The sequence below is a fragment of the Arachis hypogaea genome, chromosome 8 (assembly GCF_003086295.3).
Source record: "Arachis hypogaea cultivar Tifrunner chromosome 8, arahy.Tifrunner.gnm2.J5K5, whole genome shotgun sequence".
Classification (NCBI taxonomy): Eukaryota; Viridiplantae; Streptophyta; class Magnoliopsida; order Fabales; family Fabaceae; genus Arachis; species Arachis hypogaea.
This window is the reverse complement of record NC_092043.1, coordinates 34,534,376-34,555,594: the sequence shown is the minus strand read 5'-3', so window position 1 is coordinate 34,555,594 and position 21,219 is coordinate 34,534,376. Positions and strand designations below refer to the sequence as shown.

Below are 21,219 nucleotides of genomic sequence, written 5' to 3'. Positions count from 1 at the left end.
AAATTTACAAGGCTCCAACTATTATTTGACATGGTAAAATTCCCTTAGAAAAATAAGAACCAACTCTTCTCTAAAATTAAAGCATAATCATAATCAATACTAATATTGTATAATAACTCCAAATATTTAAATCAATACAAATAACACAACATTATGCATTAGTCTAAAATCTTATGCATTTTAAACATAAAACATTAACTTATAGTCTTATAATAACTAATAACACAAAATATTAAGGTTTACAATACTTAAATTCCACATAAGAATAGCCATCATTCATCAGTAATAACACAAAATATTAATTGTGTATGATGATCGGGCCATCGGGTGACCCGAGCCACGGCCCGGACCCGACCCGAAATAATGATCGGGTCTATTTTTGAGACCCTTACCCGACCCTAGACCCGATGAAATCACATCAAATTAGGTCCTAAAGTGCTCGGGGCTGGGTCGGGCCGGGCCATGCACACCCCTAATTAGAAGATTTCTAGGAATATAAGTAGGTCACACAACGGGACAACTACCAAATAGCCTTGGCTGAAAACAGTTAAGAAACAAATTGATACAAGCAAAATCAACGATTGAATCTCCTCTCAAACAACATATGATCAAAGTATAAAAACATGCCCTTTAAAGAGTTTAGCTGGAAAGAAAAACAAATACATATGTATGTTGATTCTACAATCTATTGGGAGGTGTTAAGAAAGGGCCAAATTCACACCAACAAAATGAATAACTTGGGTGTTAAGGCCTCTTCCTTAGCACAAACAAATCTAGTTATAAACTCCGTAGATATGTGTTGAAAAGCTACCACATGGTCAGGTATTGTTTTCCATTGATTTGAGATTTTCGCAACTACTCACATGAAAATGGTTAAAATAATCTTCATCTGAAGATAACATCCGAAAGCTATTAGATGATTTGATATGGTTAACTAAACTGTCTGCCATAACACGTGTCCACATCTTAGCTATTATTTTCACGTAAAGACTATTCTAATCATCTTCACATGAGTAGTCATCTATTTCATGTTGTGAGAAGTGATGTCAGTTCCAGAGGGACAAAGGATACATCATATGATGCATGCAGTGAATTGGCAGAGAGAAGAACCCTTTCAAGTGCATTTATCTTCGTCCTCAGGAAAATAATTCGAAACATAACCTGTCTGTTACAAAGACATAAATCTCCTTTATTTTCAACAATAGGGAAAGAAGAAAACACCAAATAGTATGACAGGTATATTAAAATCAGAACACATGTTTGTCATTCCATCAAATTATAGAATTAGCATGTACTAACTCGGTGTGCAAAGCAAAATGAGTACCTAAAACATTTCTTGTTACCAATATGGAAGGTTGTATGATTGATAGCAAGTAATGTGATCAAATTTTAGCAAGTACTTGAATCTAGCCCAATCTAATAAAGGCATATAAATAAGATATAGCTCATTACAATATGGCAAGTGGCCAACCCACTAGATAGTACAAAAGTCAACTTATCAGGCAAATATCTAAAATAACCATGCCACGACAAACATTCATAAGTCATAACTAATAACTTAGTAGCTACAGAAAATTTTCACAACTAAGGCAGCCGTTACAGGTCTCATTTCTCTGTACAAATAGAAAATAGTTGGTTCGGATTACATATCAACACCAGAATTAGCAAAACCAGTAGGTAGTTTCGAACCATATTAACAACCAAAGTTACTATTACTGGAAGATAATTAACTTAACATCTACTAATAAAATTCACATATACCAAAACAATTACTCTAAACAATAAACATAATCCACAAAAACAGCCAAAGGTATTATTGGCTTGATGATTCCTAGTACCTATCAGTCTACCACTATGACGTTCCACCAAAATCCAAGAAACGACAAACCCACAAAACCAAAAAATGAAAAAAATTCTATAAAATGTCAACGCCATTAAAAGGAACAATAAATTGGCCAAACAATCCACAAAAAATCCACATGAACAGTAACTATTGAAGGGAAATTAAAAATTAAAAAGTGGAAAAAAAAAACGTACCATCCACTTGAACTAGGTCGACTCCCACTGGATGATCTCGGGCGGCCCATCAACCCGGCATCCGACCCGCCAGCCCTCCTAATCCTCTCGTATCCGCCAGACTTGGGCCGCCCATCTTCCCCATACTTGCCCGGCGACTCGACATGTGCACCCCTCCTATAGTTCAAATCCCTGCCCCGGCCCATCTCCGGCCCAGGCGGCACCTCCTCCACCTTCGGCACGTACCCGGGCCGAAGGTGCGGCGGCACAAACTTGTCGGGCTTCGGAGATATCAGCGGAGGCGGCGACTCCACGTGCACCGCCCTGTCCTTGAGGTTGGGGCCCGAGAGAACCGGGCCGGATCCGGTTCGGCCCTGGGGACGAAGAGATATCGCGTCGGAGGGTGGTTGATCGGGAACGGTTTGGATGGGGGTGGGTTGGGGTTGTTTGGAGGGGAGTTGTGTGGGTGGAGTGATGGGCTTGGGTGTGGGTCGGGTCAGGACGAGGATCCGGCCATGGGGTTTGTTAGGAGCAGAGACAGAAGAATATGAAGCGGAGAAGGAAGGGGAGGAGGAGGGGAGAGAAGAAGGGGCGGCGGTTTTGGGCGTTTGATGGTTGGAAGAGGTTGTTTTGTCGTAAATGTGGTTGAAGTTGATGGCGGTGAACTTGTTGTTTTTTGCCATCCACCGCCTTCACAAATCAAAATTTAGAGAGATTATGTTGCGATCCACAGATGGAGGAGGCTGCAACCACAACTAGAGCAAGAGCCAGAGCAGAATGATTACGGAATACCGATTAAGTGATTTATGTTTCTTTTTATTTTTCTCAGTAATCAATGGGCTCACAGCAATCTCTAGGCCAACCGTCATAAGCCCAACTTCATTGGATCCGGTCCAAAATATCTGTCGACCGTTTTTAAAAAAGCTGGATTCATTTGATCCGTTTAAATAGAACTCACTTATCACGTCCAAAAAACATAAAAAGAACTCAATTATGTGATGAATTAGGGTGTGTTTGGGTTCACGTTAGAGAATACAAAAATTCGTTTGAGCGTCTTGAATATCACATTGTTATGTTTGGCAATTTCTTGAAACCCCTAAGCTAGAATTACTTTCACCTGTGAACGTACGTTCACGAGAAGCTAAAAATTCAAGCTTCTGCGTTCACGTTGGAAAAATTAATAACCGTTGGAAGAGTTAGGTAACAAATTTATTTCATATCTACCAACTGTACCCTTCCTTTCTTCTATAAAAAGGATGCTCATAACCACATAATTTCACACAGTAGTAATTTTTTCTATGTTTTTAGTTACAAAATTTTTTTTATCAAACTCTTTTAGATTTGTTTCCATCACTGCCAAGGTAAAGATTTTAATTTTCTTTTTAATATTTTTTAGTTCTTTTTTTCATATTTTAATTTTTATGTTTTTTATTGTATTTTTTATTTATATGATAAATATTTTTCATATTATTTTTTTAGTGTTCTGACGTTATTTTTTTTAATTTTCTATTGTTATATTTTTATTTTTTTTATTTATATGACAACTATTGTTGATATAAATTTTATTTTTATTAATTTTTATTATGTTTTATTTATATAATTATTTTTTCTATCCTTTATTGTACTATATTTATGTTATGTATAAAATTTTTTATTTTTTTATTTAATTATATTCATATAAATTTTATTTACTTTTTATTATAATTTTTTTGTTCATATGATATATATTGTTGGTTGTAATTATTATATACTATGTTTGTATAATTTTTTTGTTTTTGTTTTTTATTTTTATTGTACTTTATTTATTTTTATTATATAGTAATTATAAGTAATAAAAGAGTCATAAATAATAAAAATTTACAGTTCAAAATATATTAAATTAAAGAGTACTCACAGAACTAAAATAAATTATAAAATCTTTTCTTTTTGTTTAACATTATACAATGTATAGTACTCTCTTTTATATTTTTATTTTTTATTATTTTTTAGTTCATATGAATTTTTTTTATCCTTTACTGTTTTTTTATGTTTAATATGTAAGATCTTTTTTATTTTTATTTGACTTTGTTTTTTTTATTTTTTACTTATTTTTATCATTAGTCTTTTTTATATTATTTTTCAGTGTTGTAATCTCTCGTCTCTCAGGTATGTTATTAATTTTTTTATGGTATTTTTTATTTCTTGCGCATATGAATTTTATTTTTCTTTTTTTTATGCCCTGTATTTATATTGTTGGTTTTATATGATATATATTGTTGATATATATTGTTCATATGAATTTTATTTTTCTTCTTTTTTATTATATTTCTTTTATTCATATGATATATATATTATTGATTTTATAAAATTTTTATCGTTTTTTATTTACATGAATTCTCGTTTTATATTTTATTATACTTTATTTTTGTTTTGGCTGAAATTTTTTATTTTTTATTCGATATGTAAAATTTATAATTATAATTTTCATATATTATATTTTATTGTAACTTTTTTTATAAAATGAATTAATAAGACCTATTCAAATATTTAAAGTAAAATAATAGAATAATATAAAAAAATATTTTAATTGATGTATCTTTTAGTAATTTTTTATCTAAAAGTGATTTTGAATAGTATAACTCAAACAACATTTATTTTATTATAATCAATTTTGATATAAAAATTGCCAAACATAAATCACGTTAACACAAACTTACTTTTCATCAAAAGTAAGTTTGCAAAATCACTTCTATGCAAACTCCCGTTTACAAACTGAAATCCAAACACACACTTAGTCATTGATTTCTTAAAAAAAATACGAAAATAAATTTTTAATTCACATAGAATGGTCTCCTCTTGTCTCCCAAGTATATTCATGTTTATGTCGTGTATTGTAATGGTTCTAGTTATAACTTAAAAGAGACTATAACTTAGGTGTAGAATTTTGAGAATTAATTTGTGTTCTTATATATTGAATTTTAAATTTGAACTTGAGGTTCAAATACTTTTGTGTGGAGTCACCAAAAAAATACTTTTGTGTGGAGTTTTTGAATTATTTGTTAAAACAGTGATTTTTTTTGACATTTTTACTTGGACAATAATAAAAGTATTTGTAAAAAATTTTGATATTTAAATTAGCAAAAACTTTAACAGATTTAAATAAAATTGAATTGACAAAAATATCTGAATATTCGAAATATTTAAAAAATAGTAGATGAAATTTATAAAATACAAAATTACTTTTATGTTTGAGTTAGTTATCACTTTAATGGTGATAACAAAAATAATGACAAAACATTTAGTTTGTTTTCTAAGTCATATCGGATACGAGTTTCAAGTATTCTTTGTGGGTTCTACTCATATGAATGAGATCGAGTAAATTCACGTAATGATATTTGAGATTCACTTAATTACCTAATTTAGTCTTTAAGATCCCAATTTCACTATAGGGGCATCTCAAATAAAGCTCCAAGCATTATAGTGGTCCCTAATCTCCTTTTCAGTGCTCTAAAAATACTATACTAGAATATGCAATGACTAGTTAGCATAACTATATTGTAATTCAACTCAATTTAGTTCCCTCCCATTATATTAATCTAATTCTTCTTTGTCTTCTCTTTAATTTGGTGGCCAAAATTACTCTATTTGTTACTAAATCATTTTTGTATTATTAAACTAAACTAAATATTTGAGACAAATTAGTTTCAACAACTACATTTATCTACTAGCATATGATTCAAAATGTAGAATTTGATGAAAGACATCATTTGGAAAACATAATCTCAAAACTGAAACTATTAAAATCCAAACAAATCTTGAATAAACTCACAACACAAAAAATTTTCAAAGGTAAATAAAATGGAAACGACACTATTTTTTGAAATGCTTAAAACCAGAGCTGGATGAAGAGACAATGATTTTTGCTAGTCTTAAACCTCTTCTCGAGCCTCTTCTTGGTTCCCTTGAGCGCCACAACCTTCTTGTCTTTTGACTGAAGCGATGCAATGTAATGGCTTCCTTCAAATCCATGTCAAGCGTGTATTGCATGGGCATCATGTTCTAGTAATTAACCATCTTAACAAACGCCTTCACGTGCAACTTCTTTGCCGTTTTCTTGGCAAAGTCTTTTTTCACAACCTTAGAAGGGGGTACTTCTTGATCCCGGCAATGAGGCAGTGGCCGTAGGGGCGGTCGCAGGTTCCATCGTCGAAGGCGCGTATGATGACGGCTTCACGACCCACGTATCGACAGCACAATAACCACTTTGTTTCAAGAACTTCACCATTTTTGTTTTTTGCTTTTGCGTGCTATGCTTTCTTTGTTCTTGTTTATGCATAGAGGAATGTGGCAAAATTCTAAACATAAACTAGTTGAAAATATGTAGAAAAAAAAATTGAACTTAAGTGGGATGGCTAGACTCAATGTAACCATAAATCTGAGACACCAAATAATTGTAGTCGAAGAGGATGATAAGAAGAAGAAGAAGAAAAAAAGAGGAAGAAGGAGACAACGTTTAAAAAAAAAAAATTGGGAATGAATTAGGTTATATAATAAGAGAAGGACCAAATTGAGTCCAATGCAATCTAGCTATGTCAACTAGTCATTGTACATTCCTAGCGTGGCAAACAAGAGCTAGGGGTGTACATGGTCCGACTCGGTTTGAAAATTTCATCCGTCTCTGAATACTTTAGAAGCTAATTTAGTGTGATTTTATCAGTTTTAGGGTTGGATAAATGTCTCAAAAATAGATTCGGTCATTATTTTGGGTTAGATCTGGGCCATAGTTCGGATCACTCAAACTCGGTCTGGTGGCCCGGTTATTATACACAATTAATATTTTGTGTTATTAGTGATAGATTAAGGCTATTCTTATGTAGAATTTAAATATTGTAAACCTTAATATTTTGTGTAATTAGTCATTATAAGATTATAAGTTAATGTTTTATGTTTAAAATGCATAAGACTTTAGACTAATGCATAATATTATGTTATTTGTATTGATTTAAATATTTGGTGTTATTAGACAATATTAGTATTAATTATGGTTATGCTTTAATTTTAGAAAATGATTGGTTCTTATTATATTTTTTAAGTGAATTTTACTATGTGAATTGTGAAATAATGGTTGGAGATTAGGTGATTTTTACATGCTAAAGACCTGATTTTTATCCAATCCGAAGATGCGTAGATATATTGGGTCTAGAATCGGGTTAATGTCTAAAAATTAGACTCAGTCTATATTTTGGATCAAATCTAAATTAAGCCAAACCCGATGTGACATGGTCCATGTATACCCCTAACAAGAGTTATGTGAATTAGTTATTATACACTCTGGTATGGCAAACAAGAGTCACATAGTGCTCCGAGAGCTGAATCGGCACTGAAAAGGAAATTAGGAATCATTATGGTGCTCAGAACTTCATCTGAGCGTTTATTATAGTAAAATTACAATCTCAATAATCAAATGGAAAAACTACCATTTGTAACCATGAATTTTGCGAACACTAACAAAAGTACCCATCAAACAAGAAAATTAACGTTGTACCCATGAAAGATGGGTTCCGTGTGACAATAGTACCCAAACCGTAATTTTTCGTTGACTTTTTAATAAAATTTCCAAATTATCCATTCTATCTTCTTCCCTAAATTCCAAATTTCACAACCCTCATCCTTCGTCTTCCTCCTTTGCTGCTGCCAGCCACCAGGAATGAAGACGTTTCCTCCCTCCGACACCTTTTACTGGTACAAGAATGAAGACGTTTCCTCGTACCGAAGTGGCTTGGAGCTGTGGAACCATCATCATCATCATCACCAACCGGAACACGACCTCATACCTCAAGCAAGGCCTCTCTTCCACCAAGATCTTTACAGCTTCGCGGCTGCTCTAGGAGTGGGTCCAACCACCGTGTCCGACGATCAGTCACCCTCGAGATCGGCCTTCCTGGTGACGGCGTCGGCCGTGGGGAGCGGAGCAGCAAGTGGAGCAGGTGGGATTAGCTGCTAGGACTGTGGGAACCAGGCGAAGAAGGATTGCCCTCACATGCGGTGCAGGACATGCTGCAAGAGCCGTGGCTTCGATTGCCAAACCCATGTGAAGAGCACTTGGGTTCCCGCTTCCAAGCGCCGCGAGAGGCACCAACAACTCACCTCTATCCAACAATAGCTTCTTGCTGCTGATGTTCCCAAGCGCCAAAGAGATCATGCCTGGTGGCTGGCAGCAGCAGAGGAGGAAGACGAAGGATGAGGGTTGTGAAATTTGGAATTTGGGAAAGAAGATAGAAGGGGTAATTTGGGAATTTTATTAAAAAGTCAACGAAAAATCACGATTTGGATACTATTATCACACGGAACTCATCTTTCATGGGTACAACGTTAGTTTTCTTGTTTAATGGATACTTTTGTCAGTGTTCACAAAATTCATGGATACAAATGATAGTTTTTCCTAATCAAATTTAGTAATCGTCTGAATTTCAGAAACTACTATAAAAATTTACTTGAATGAGACCGCATGGATTAGATTTGCTTTTGTTGGGCTGACTTGAAAATGGCCCAATTTGAGGATTACCCGTTGCTTAGTAGGAACGTGGGCTGAATCTATAGTTATAGCACAGGTATTAACAGAGCTGAAGGATAAGGTGCAATTGGACCTACCACTCTGTGTTTATCTGAGACAGATATTTCTCGGCTGTTCATTATTTACACAAACACAGGTGATGTCTAGTATGATCGAAAATGACAGCTTATGCTTATCCACCACCACCAGAATGAAGTATTTGGCGACCACATTATATCAACAACTATTCAAGTACTCAGAATCTGTATTGCTGTGTTATCTATAATCGCCAACGAGGTAACACAACAAAACAATGTGTGTGGGACATGTATATACAGACCCATCATATTCATATATGGGCCAATCAAACAGACCTTATACCTATAACTTATGACAATTGACTTAGAGAACATTCATATATATAAACAAATAAGGTAATAATATATAATTATTCCAAATTAACTATTTATTGGTTAATATGATATTGAGCCCACAATCCCACATGTATGTTATGACTACATTTGCCAGGCTGCCACCCACTGGTTTTACCCCTATTGTCTGTCCAACTTGTACATATATATAATGTATTTTCCTCAACTGCACAATCATACAATGAAGATATATAATTTCATCCTCAAGAGACAAACTTTAAAAAAGTAGACCTGCATGTGTATGTAAAAATATAAAGGAAATTTTTTTTATGCAATATGCTACCCACTATACATATATATATATATATATATATATATATATATATATATATATATATAATGTATTTTCCTCAACTGCCTAATTGTTTATTGTTCAAAATCTTCAATATACAAAGACAGAATGACAATAAGAAAACTTTAGTTAACGTAAATTGTATAAGCCAAGAGATTTGACTTCATCTCTCTTGACAATGTAAATTATAGAGGCTAATAAGGTAGTTTAATTTGAGTTCATCTATTGTGGAAGCGATAAGATAATCTAATCCGATTTTTTATTCACGGGGCACTCTACTGTACAGATTGGAGTGGTATAAAGAGAGAATATAATTTCTTTTATAATTAATTTTTATTATTTTATTATTATTCAAAATGTGGTTTCTACCTTTACTAATCTCTCTTTCATTTTATTAAAGAAAAAATCTGTAAACTTACATCTTTATCATATAATTCACCTTCACTTATTCATGTTTTAATGTAAGAAAAATTATATAAATAATTGATTTTTACTGTTATATTTAATAATTATATTAAAATTGAAAGAGACATCTATTTTAAATTATACATTTAGATTTAATAATATACTTATCTTACTTCTATATAGTCATATTTATATTTTTGTTTAAAGTAGAATGACATTTTCATAGATAATAATATATAAAATATTTTATACATTATGTATAAATTTCGAATTGATCACCTTAATAATATCAAATAACGCTCAACATATATAAAATAAATCACACAATGTTAATTTTTTTATTTTACATGTAGTTAATGTTAAATTTATTTCTAGATAGAGAAAAGTTCATGTTGTCGGCACATCATCTTCAAAGTTATTCTGATTGGATGTTTAGGTTTTTGTTCCAAATATAATGATTAAATCTCTCTGTCTTAATATATATCAATTATGCAGTTGTATATTAAAATTAATTATTAAAATAGAATATATATTAGAATATAAAATACATATTAAAAATAATTAAATTATATAAATTTATATATAAATATATAATAATTAATTTTAATAGTTATTTTTAATATGAAAATAGTTTTTATTATATATATATATATATTATTTTTTATATATCTTTTAATTTGATAAATTAAAAATTAATTTGTTATGAATTGAAATTCTATTTAAAATTAATGAATTGTTATATGTACGAGACATGATTCGAATTCTTAATAAATGAACTCATGAGTTAATTAAAATCAACCTAACTTAATTTGATTATATATTTATAATGCAATAACACATGATTATCAAAATTTATTATTTTTAATTATTATTTGATCAATAATAATTTGTAGTTATATGTCAATAAATTATAACTCAAATGGCATAATCTCTCTATACTTAATTAAGAAGCTGCAGGTTCAGAGTCTCCTATCTTTAGTAAAAAAAAAATTTTGTAATTATATTTATCAAAATAAAAATTTAATATTTATAATAATTAAATAATGACTAAAATTTTTGTTACAATATATATATATATATATATTGTAACAAGTCTAAAAAGAATTATTTTTGCAAGGCTTGAGCCAGCTCATGCCAACAAATAAGTCTCATCAACCTTGACAAACTTCATTCTATTCCAAGAATAAAACCCCACCTTGCCACTCTTCACTTCTTCACACCACATACATCACTCGCTAACTATCTCTTCTTCCAAACAACTAACATGGCCTCCACTACATTCATTCTTCTCCTCCCCATCCTCCTCCTCCTAAACCCCCAAGCCCAAGCCCAAGCCCCAGCCCCGGCCCCATCGGGCCAACTCAACCTGACAGCCATCCTGGAGAAAGGCAGCCAATACACCACCCTCCTTAAACTCCTAAAGGACACACAACAACTCTCTCAAATCCAAAACCAATTCAAAACCAACTCTCAAGGGTTCACCGTCTTCGCCCCCACCGACAACGCCTTCCAGAACCTTCCATCGGGCGCACTCAACGGCCTCTCCGACGACCAAAAAGTCCAGCTCATCCTCTACCACTCCGCACCAAAATACTACTCACTCAGCGATCTCTTAACCGTTAGCAACCCTGTCAGGACGCAATCTCCTTGGGGTCTCAACTTCACCGGCGGACAAGGCAACCAAGTCAACGTTTCCACCGGCGTTGTTGAAGTCCAAATTAACAACGCTCTGAGGCAACAGTTCCCGCTTGCTGTTTACCAAGTCGACAAGGTCTTGTGGCCCAAGGCATTCTCTGCCGACGCTAACTCTCCGTCTCCGGCTCCGGCTCCCAAGAAGAAGGGTTCTAATAAGGGTACTGCCACCCCAACAAGTGCTGCCGCCGATGATGCGCCTTCACCATCTGCTGACAGCAAGAATGATAGCAATGGTGTAGCTGGGATGAAGAATAATGTGGGTTTTGGCATGGTTCTTGGGTTTGTTTTGCTTTGCATGCGTGTTCTTTCTTGATGGCATCATCATGAGGAACTATGTATGTGTTTCTTGTAATTCTATCATTCTTCTTCTTCTTCTTCTTTTCTGCAAGGCAAATTTGTGGCCATTTTTTTTAAATAATAATGTACCTTATTCTTTGGTGTATTTAATGCACATTTTCTTTTCTTTTCTTTAACTATTTTGGATCACATGCATGAGTAAGATCATATGATAGTACATAAAATTTTATAATAACACCTTTATGTTTCAGTTTTACTTTCTCTTCTAGACAAATATTAATATGTATATACAATTTAGCTATTAATTATTCTCTCATGCTTTCACTTGCTTTATAGTTGTAAGATGGATTGTGGTGGGTTGAAATTTTCACTTTTGCTACAAATTTTATATATGGTATTGCAAAAATATTATGTATAGGTACAAAATTAATTACTATATATTTATGTATAAAGATACGTATAATTTAATTTATTTTTAATATATATTTTATATTTTAATATATATTTTACGCTGATAACTAATTTTAATAATTGATTTTCGTATTCACTTAGAATAATTAATTTAATTATTTTTTTTGGTTGAAACTAATATACAGTAGATTTAAAGTTATTCTTCCATACTCTTGTATCATTTTATTAGTCTTTTCTCCTTTTTCTATTAAACTATTGAATGAACGACAAAATAAAAGGAATAATTTTTCCAACCCAACCCTCAATTCGTCTTACTAAAAAACGGAGGGGGCAAGGAGTGGTTAAAATCGTCGAAGAAATGTTTTGTATTCCTGAGTTGTTGAACTCACTCATTGACGTGAAAACTTCTCCCAAAACAAAGAAGCAAAAAAAGGAAGGAAAAAAAAAGTATCATGTTCAAACAACACCTTAAAACTAACATGAGTAATGCTTAGGATCAACACAAAATTTATTATTTTTGGTTAATAATTAATCAATAATAATTAAAAAGACAATCAGTTATTAATATAAAATATATATTAAAATATAAATATATATTAATATAAAAATAAATTTAATAATATATATATTTATACATAAATATATTAGTGACTAATTTTAGTAACTAATTTTAGTATATAAATAATATTTTTGTTAAAAATATTAACTAAAAGTATAATATTGAACTATTAAGTTTAAGGGATTGAAATGCCGACTAAAAGGGTTAGTTAATATAAATTAAAATTACGGATCTTAATTTTTTTTCAAGGAGCATTTTTCTTTTCTTTTTTTTTTTCCTTTCGGAAATATGACTTATATATGTTCTAAAACATTTTAATTTTAAATAAAAGAATATAGAAAAATGGTGCAAAAGCGATACTGCTTGGTGTTGTAATCGCTGATGGGAGGAAAACAAAAACTACTAATAAGTAATAATAAAGTCTCAGCATTCAGCATTACAGCTTGATGGAATAGACATGGGAAATCAATACGAAAGTGTCTACATCAAAAAGGAAGAAATGCACAAATAAAAAGAAACTAATTACAAATTAGAGGGGATAAGCTAAGGTAATATCTTGTTTGTTCATCGTCAACTAGAAATCTAGTTACCTCTCTTAGGTGAGTCCCAAAATTTGAGAGGTTTTACCTCAAGTTTTCCGGTTTTGTTTTTGGTTTTTCGGCTTTGTTTCTGTATGAAGTTCTCCTCCTAAGGTATTTTAAACCCCCACCAAAGAAAATATCTATAAATAATAGAATTCGCGTGGTTTTATCTCCGAGCTAAAACCTCCTTATATCTCACATCGATTCATATTCTAACTGGAATTTTCCTTTGCTTATGAAATCTCCTTTTGAATGGTACACATGTTCGCTTCTCATTCGCCCTTTCATTGACACTTAATCTTATGCTTAAGTCATAAAACTGAGATAGTAAGGTATTACGACTTCTAAAAATAAAAATATATATAATAATAGAGAAAGATATACTTAACTAGGAGCCTTGAAAAACGGGTAAAACAAGATCGCAAAATTCAAAAGCGCAACCCTCAGAAAACGTGGTTACTTGCGTGAGAAGAAAACTAAAGTTTAATAACATGTATGTACAGATGATACGAGTAGAGGGCCAAGAACACAACATAACTAGCTCCTGACTCAGCCTGCGAAGCCAAGGCTGGTCGGAGAATATATACGTACATATATATACATAATAATAACCCAAAAGAACATGTTCAAAATCCTAGTTCTCCATAAAACCTCTAAGAGGTACATAAACAAAATATTCTTACATACAAGAGGAAAAACTATCACTACAACACACACGGGAAATTGCAGCCGAAAATTGCCAGTCATTTCTTGAACCGCTGTGAATTGGTGGGATACCAGCGGTTCTATTAGCATTTTTAAGCTCCGTTGTAAATCAGTCACAATAGCGCTTGTTTGGTATTCCAACAGCAGCAAATAACATTTTGTCGATTTGAATAAAAACCCCTCGCCTTCAATATTCGGGAGCCAGTCTTCTCGTTTCATGCGAACCCAAAGGGAGCAAAGGCGTGAATCTCACTCTCGAATCCTTGCCGGCATGTAGCTCTCCTTCAGCTGCTACGTCTTTCCCCATCACCGATCTGCTTCTCCGCCGTTTAGCTCCCGAGTGCGAAAGAGAACTGGAAGGGCACAAAACCATCGTTCTTCCCTCCTCCATGCTCATCTGTGTCGTCGTGAAGTCGCATGGCTGCCCATTCGTCTTGGTGTTGTGGTCATTGTCCTCGTCATCCTTCCCCCTTGCCCTATTGTGCGCTACTCAATCACCCCTTTCCTTTTCACTGGTTCGTTCTTCCCCTTGTCCTGTTGTTCTAATTTCATCTCTTTGTCCCAATTTAATTTATTTGCTTGTTGTTCTACTAATTTTGCTCCAATTTCATCCTTTTATCTTCTGCCTTTTGTTCGACTTTATCCTGATTCAACAACTATTCTGTTTCAATCCCTATTCTTGGTCCAGAAACATTGATTGTGTTCCAACCTAGCCCTCTGTTCGTGCAATATATCTGTCAATTTCTGTTATTGTAATTTCTTTTGTCCATTTTCTATTTGCTGTTACTGAGTTTTGTCTTGTCATTTGTGTTTGTTTTGTGTTAGTGATCTTACTCGTACCTGGCCTCCCTGTGGTAGCTTTTCTTCTTCCCAGGTTTGCCTAATTGAATTGCTTTTAGTAATTCCACATAGTTATTGGACGAAACAAGTTTATTTTATTGCCATGGTGTCATTTGCCATTTCATCCTTGGTGGTATATTTAGGAGGTTTGTTTATGAAACTTATTTACCTTCATCCTGTTTAATATGGCTATGTAGCCTACATCTATTCATAACATATATTTTCAAGTTTAATTACATGTAAAACCGCATCAGTTGAAAGGGTTTATTCCTTTCACCAAAGCTGGTTATAAGACTTTAAAAACATTTGTAGTGTTTGTACGCGTGATATTTTTATATTCCCCCCTTTTGATGAGCATGGAGTTATTTGAGATGTTATATTTTGATACGTGTATTCCATCATGAAAACTTAAGTTTTTATTTATCTTTCCAGCATGTAAAAAAATTTGGATGCAGATCTTGAAGGCAAGACAGATCTCAAGATTCGTGCTTTAGAGGTTGTGGAAGAACTTAGAACTAAAAGCAAACTTATCACCCTTGAATGCTAAGATCCATGTGTCGTTGTCAGTGTTGTAAACTCTGGATCATTGTTTGACCTTTTTCCTTTTGTTGTTTTCCCTTTGTCATTAAACTATTAAGATAGTTGTCTGATCACTATTTTAGAGGAGCATGCTAACAATTCTTTTGACTTTCTAACAATTTCCAAACAGTCCATGCTCCTGTTAGATGCCTTTAACAAAGACAGGGCATCTTTACCTCAACCTCTGCCAAATCCACCTCCTTTGGCTCCCATTCCTGTTGCTGCTCCTGACCCTCGAACACAAGAGATGATAAATGAGAAGTTGAAGAAAGCCGAGGACCTTGGTAAGCCACTGATCTGATATTCTTTAGCTCATTGGAAGACTAAGGAGAGATGCCCTCTTTAAGGAAAAAGCCCTTTAATTTATATTCAATATATAAGTTTGGATTGATGAACAGGCGAGCAAGGAAAGGTTGATGAGGCGCAAAAAGCATTGGAAGAAGCCGAAGTACTTAAGAAGGTCCTTCACTTTTTATAATATGATTTTGTTTGTCTTGTTATTGAAATTATTTTGGGTACTGTTTGCTTATTTAAATCGAAGAGTTCATATATACCTGCTGTGATTTTTTCTTGTTAATTTTGATCTGTGTGTTAATAATCTAATTTAGTGTCAGCTTCCGACCAGGCAGGAGCCTGTAGTGGATAATTCAATTCTTCAAAATATACAGCTGCTAATATGCGAATTGTGAGTAGATTTCCTGTGTTCTATAACTTTAATGAGAAAATATGCACTCATATTTCGACTACATTTCAAATGATGCATCAAAATAAATGAAATGTGTAATGTCAAGTCTTTTTCCATATTCTTGCATCCAACCATTATTTCACTGCAACTTGTGCCTTTTTGAGAGCAAAATACACATGTATGTTGGCACTCATGAGCATTTTTTTTTTTCAGTGTGAATGACTTTTCTTATATTATATCAATTGATTTTTATGTTTTCTTATTCATATATAACTACTCAGGCTTATCAGAAGCTATGTGTATGTGACATATGTGGAGTACTTTTGAGTGTATATGATAGGTAACAACTGATCCTGTGCAATACATCTTTTTACCCATCTTTAACGTTGTTATACCATTCAAAGATTTTGAATTAACTTTTTATAGTACTTATCTAATTTATGCATTATTACATGGTGCAAATAATGTGTGTAAAGGTGTTTTGCATTGTTCCACTTGCTTGTAACCCACTAAATTGCTTCTCAATTTCCAGAGGCACAAAGTTCACATTAAGAAATTAATTTTTGTGTCTTTATTCATAAATTTAATTTATTAACTAATTTACAAAGTTAGCTTTATTTTACACTATTTTTTTGTTTAAACTGATCTCTATGTAGTGAACTATAATATTATTCATTAGACAGCTTAAGATCTCAATTAATTTTGTCTTATGAATACTGCTTATGGGTGGGAATAGTATGACAAGAGACTTGCTTGAAATAATTAAAGCCATTCAAATTAACTTGATTATTTATTAACATATTTTCATTGTGATCTATCGCTTGGTGACATAATTTACGTGAAAGGTTGCTATGATAACAATAGTAAAACACCATAGTTTATTTGTAATTATGGGTCTACAATGAAATAATTGAAAATCAAAGACTAAAATATATACACTAAAAAGATAAATTGAATAACTCTATTAACCTTGTTATTAGTTTACTTTCTTAATTTATACTACAGTTTCAGTTATTTATTGTTCCTGCTTTAATTAATTTTTTTAACGGATCTTTTTCTAATTTATTTGTGGATTGACAGGAATGTTTGTTAGGCCATTTGAGTTCAAAGACAGTAGTATGTTACTCATCAAGTAGAGTTCTTACCTGCTGTTGATCTTATATTGGTGAGTATATGTTCTTATAATCTTATGAGATTAGTTTCTAGGAACTTAATATTGTATGACAATTTTTATGCTACTAGTTAACTGAATAGTAAGAAAGTGAAAAAGCATGGTCATAAATTGGTTCTGTAATTTTATTGCTATTTGATCAAAAAGTAGTTTTTATTTGTTCAAATAGCATATACTTTCTTCTACAAAACTTGATTTTTCAAAGTTCCTACCATTGAAACGTGAGACACATAGGATATAGTTGTCCTTTTTTCTTGTTTTTACATCTTAATCAGTTTAGTTGCATAGTTGTTCTAATTCTTGGTAGACTAATGATACAAACACTTCTCAATTCTCACATACTCCCCGGTGATATGATGCAAAAGTTTTGTCTAAACTTCAAGCTGAACAGTTTATGTGTGTTGACGTGAGAAACTGACTAACTGTTATAATAATAATAAATATTTTGTGCAACTATGATTATTATATTGTTAAAGGATTTCATGTAATTTTTCTCTTAGGCTTGAGGATGAGTACAATGATTTAATGTCAGAGAAAGACATAATTGAAGTTTCTTTTTGCCCATCTATTTCAATAATTTGCCACATTTCTTGCATGACTGGTTATTCTATCCTTGTGTTGTGTAGAATGACAAGTCTAAAATCAAGAAAGTGATCAAAGAACTGGATGAGAAAAAAGGATACACTAAATGTGATCTGAGTCAAAGTAAACAAGTGAGTGTTTTTCACCACTTCATATATGCCCTTTACTCTATCTATTTTACATGCTTTTCAATTTGGCAATACCTTTTTTTTCCATTGATTTTGGATCCATATTTTCTACAGTACTACCAGGTACGATGGCTAAGTTAGAACCTCCAGAAGGATGTAGTTTTCTTGATAGTCTTGAGGTTTGGGTTGCATTTGGAGGTGTTTGGAAATAGTCATTATCTGAATTAAGTGGAGGTCAATGATCCCTTGAGGTTTATATTTGCTTCAATATTTAGGATTTTTCTAATTCTAAGGTTTTTACCACCTTAGTTTTGTTTTTCCATATATATATATATATGGAAAGTTATCACGTAAGGCAAACGAAAAAAGAGGCATATGGTATGACTTGTACGAATAGGTAGCCAATAAAAAAATTGTCTATTAGTGAATGTTGAATAGACAAAAATAACCCTGACAAAACACTTGAAATGTCATAAATCTCCTACTTAGAATGACAAATTGGCGGTGGCTAAAATCGAATGGCAAAACAGGGCTTCGGCTTGGAGACTTGTGTTGGGAACTTGGGAAGTGAGGCTGAAATTGTTAGTTGTTTGTGGGAAGAAAGGAGTGAGTGTGTCGTCGCTTCTTCACTTGCAATAAGTGGAGGCAAAGGTGAACAAATAAATTGTCTAGCCTCCATTGATCTTGTGTGCACGAATCGGTTGGTTACCGTGTTAGGTGGTCAGATCTGAAAGTTTTAGAACATCTTATCTTCTCGGCTTTTGGTGATGTTGAAGACGAATGCGAAGCTATACAAGGTACGTCTGCGTTGATCTGTGTAATGGGGGTTATAATTGTGTTTCTTTTGATGGATTTGGTCGAATGCATTTAATAAGTGGGAGATTTGCATATCACAATAATTGAGTTTTTATATGTTCAAACCGTAAGAACAAAACATGATAGTGTGAAAGGGTAGAATGGAGATGGTGGATAGGGGAATGAAGTAGTGGGTTCTGAAAGGGTTTATTTTGGGGTTGGGGATAGAAGGTTTGTTGATTCATAATGTGTACGCAATTAGATTTTGGGATTTAATTTAGGATGGGCGATGGGATTTGAATGTTGTTGACCTAATACGATAGGTGGGATTTGTTTTTGCTAGGAATTATGCAGTTTGGTAGAGAGTGTTTTTGTGGTTTGTGACGGTTGTGAGATGTTCATGGTAAGCTAGTTGTTTAGACAATGAGGTGTTCTGCTGCAGCTATGGCAGTGCGAGTTGAGGTTGTTGAATTGTTGCTTATTTTTTTTTATGGTGAGGTTGGTCTTTTAGGCGCATGAAGATAGTTGTGTTAACAACAGATTTTAGGCGTCTAAAAAAAGTTGTAGAGCAATATGGGAAGATTAGCATGCAGTAGTTATGTAGGCAGAAATCTTAGAGGCAGTGAATGAAAGTAGTTTGAGATTGCATTCGTGAATATATGGAACGTGGAACCTTTTACTGAAACACTTATATAGTTTAACTTGTGGCCATATGTATTTCTCAATTCCGGATCTTTCTGTGTTTCCTTCATGCAGAAATTAACCCAAAGATTTCCTATCGCTATGTGCAGTGACGTAGGAAGCATGGATTGCGTGATATTATAAGAGATTGTAGTGTTGTTGTGTGAGCAACAAAGGCTTTTTATTATAAACATGGCTTCAAGCAACAGATATGGCAATTTAAATGGGGACAATGTAAATGATTCCTTTGAAAATGCGTGCAGAATCAATGGCAGTGACAGTGACGAAAATGTATGATTACTTTATTGGTTTACGCCTAAGTTATGTTGTGGGGTATGATTCTCACTAATCTTGGCATTAGATTAATTTAGAGAATCCATGCGATGTGGATTAAGCTGGCCTGTGACTTTGACTATGTGCAGGTAAGCATGGGAGAAGACTCTGTATGAGAAAGGGGGTAGTGGCCTCATCAAATTGTAACTTTTAGTAACAAAAAAGAAATTTTTAGATATAGCCCTGTAAATTACATTACATAGCTATCGTATTAAGAAAAGAAAATAGCCTCGTTGTTAAATAATGGATGCAATTCATTAATAATTTAGTGTAAGCCGATAAAATAAAATGTCCAAATGTGTATTGTGTTGTTTTGAGAAAATATTGTCGCTGAATTGATTTAGAAAGTAAAATATAAATCCTATTATATTCCTAATGCATTCTTGTACTGAAAGAAGCATTTTTATTGTTGCAACTCAAGCAGCACTAACTTTTACTTTTACTTTTTTTTGTTAAATTAAATAAAATAAATTTAATTTTCTGTTAGTCCTGCTTGATGGTGTTTTTTATATATTTTTTTATGTATTTGATCACTTACTGAGTTTAATAGTATTTGTTATATGTGTATGTAATTATATGTTATTTTGTTTAGTTTTTTGTTATTTAAATATTAAATTATGATTTTGTATTATTGATACTACAATGTTAGTATTATGGTTCTAAATTTTAAATATCTTATTTTGAATTAAAATATTACTTTTATATTTGATAAGGATCATAGAGTGTAATATAATTTGTACTTCTTGTTAAATACATCATCAATTATAAAAAATTATTTGGTCACTTGAATTATAGCCCCTAAATAATTAGTCTACGTTTGTCCATGCAAAAAGGGTCATTGGACATTGGCATAGAAGAAGCAGACTTTGGAATAGAATATTTGGAACAGAAAACACTTTTCTTCTATACAAACAATATTTGTATTCATTTTTTTAATTTACACGTATATTAAAAATAGACAATTACTTTGAATCAAAGAAATAATAACACTTCATTTAATACTATTATCTCATATATAAAATATCATTCATTCATTAAAAATTAATTTTATTTAACAAAAATGTTTTTATATCCATAATTTTTTTTATGACCACAAAAAATAAAATACATAATTAATATAAAATAGTTATGTTAATCAATAAAGACAACTCTTTTTCTACTGTTGTATCAATCCTCAACATTTTGCCTCTCCACATTATTTATTTTTCATCATAAAAACAGAATTAATCGCAACAAAAGAAAAAATTAGAACAAAAAAAAATACAAGTTACATATTTTAAAAAACAAATTAGATAACATCATTTTTTTTCTAATCAGCCCAACATCAGGCTTGTATGGCTACAAAAAATTTTTTCAGCTGAGCCCAACAACACGAAGCTAGGCGGCTCCAACAAATGCAACACCAACTCTAGCCTACATTATATCCAGCTCTGGAATCCAGCCAAATCACGTAAGTGCCACAATGAATTACCATACCAAATGGTTGATCCTGTATCATAGA

General features: G+C 32.5%; 2 protein-coding genes, 1 non-coding gene and 1 pseudogene across 31 annotated transcripts; 2 read left to right on the top strand and 2 right to left on the bottom strand.

The window, feature by feature from the left end:
- Window positions 1–559: 559 nt before the first annotated feature.
- Window positions 560–2,927, bottom strand: LOC112707170 (uncharacterized). The gene is made up of 2 exons (XR_011864791.1): window positions 2,038–2,927; window positions 560–1,165 (listed from the first exon to the last, which is right to left on the bottom strand). It is a non-coding gene; the product is annotated as an uncharacterized protein (transcript).
- A 2,954-nt stretch (window positions 2,928–5,881) lies between these two features.
- Window positions 5,882–6,280, bottom strand: LOC112705290 (large ribosomal subunit protein eL27x-like; annotated as a pseudogene).
- A 4,498-nt stretch (window positions 6,281–10,778) lies between these two features.
- On the top strand, window positions 10,779–11,844 carry LOC112707169 (fasciclin-like arabinogalactan protein 6). Its single transcript, XM_025758795.3, has one exon. The coding sequence runs from the start codon at window positions 10,941–10,943 to the stop codon at window positions 11,682–11,684; it is 744 nt and encodes a 247-aa protein (XP_025614580.1). The 5' UTR covers window positions 10,779–10,940; the 3' UTR covers window positions 11,685–11,844.
- Window positions 11,845–13,785: 1,941 nt separating this feature from the next.
- On the top strand, window positions 13,786–19,959 carry LOC112707167 (uncharacterized). Of its 29 annotated transcripts, none has more exons than XM_072201197.1 (11): window positions 13,830–14,439; window positions 14,750–14,798; window positions 15,474–15,627; window positions 15,742–15,803; window positions 15,969–16,028; window positions 16,310–16,368; window positions 17,109–17,193; window positions 17,826–17,912; window positions 18,024–18,706; window positions 19,496–19,718; window positions 19,808–19,959. In XM_072201197.1, the coding sequence occupies exons 1-5, from the start codon at window positions 14,342–14,344 to the stop codon at window positions 15,987–15,989; spliced, it is 384 nt and encodes a 127-aa protein (XP_072057298.1). In that variant the 5' UTR covers window positions 13,830–14,341; the 3' UTR covers window positions 15,990–16,028; window positions 16,310–16,368; window positions 17,109–17,193; window positions 17,826–17,912; window positions 18,024–18,706; window positions 19,496–19,718; window positions 19,808–19,959. The 29 variants fall into 29 exon arrangements, with proteins under 29 accessions (XP_072057292.1, XP_072057281.1, XP_072057290.1 ...); XM_072201176.1 differs by having other exon boundaries at window positions 15,952–16,028; XM_072201178.1 differs by having other exon boundaries at window positions 15,952–16,028; window positions 19,461–19,718.
- Window positions 19,960–21,219: the final 1,260 nt, after the last annotated feature.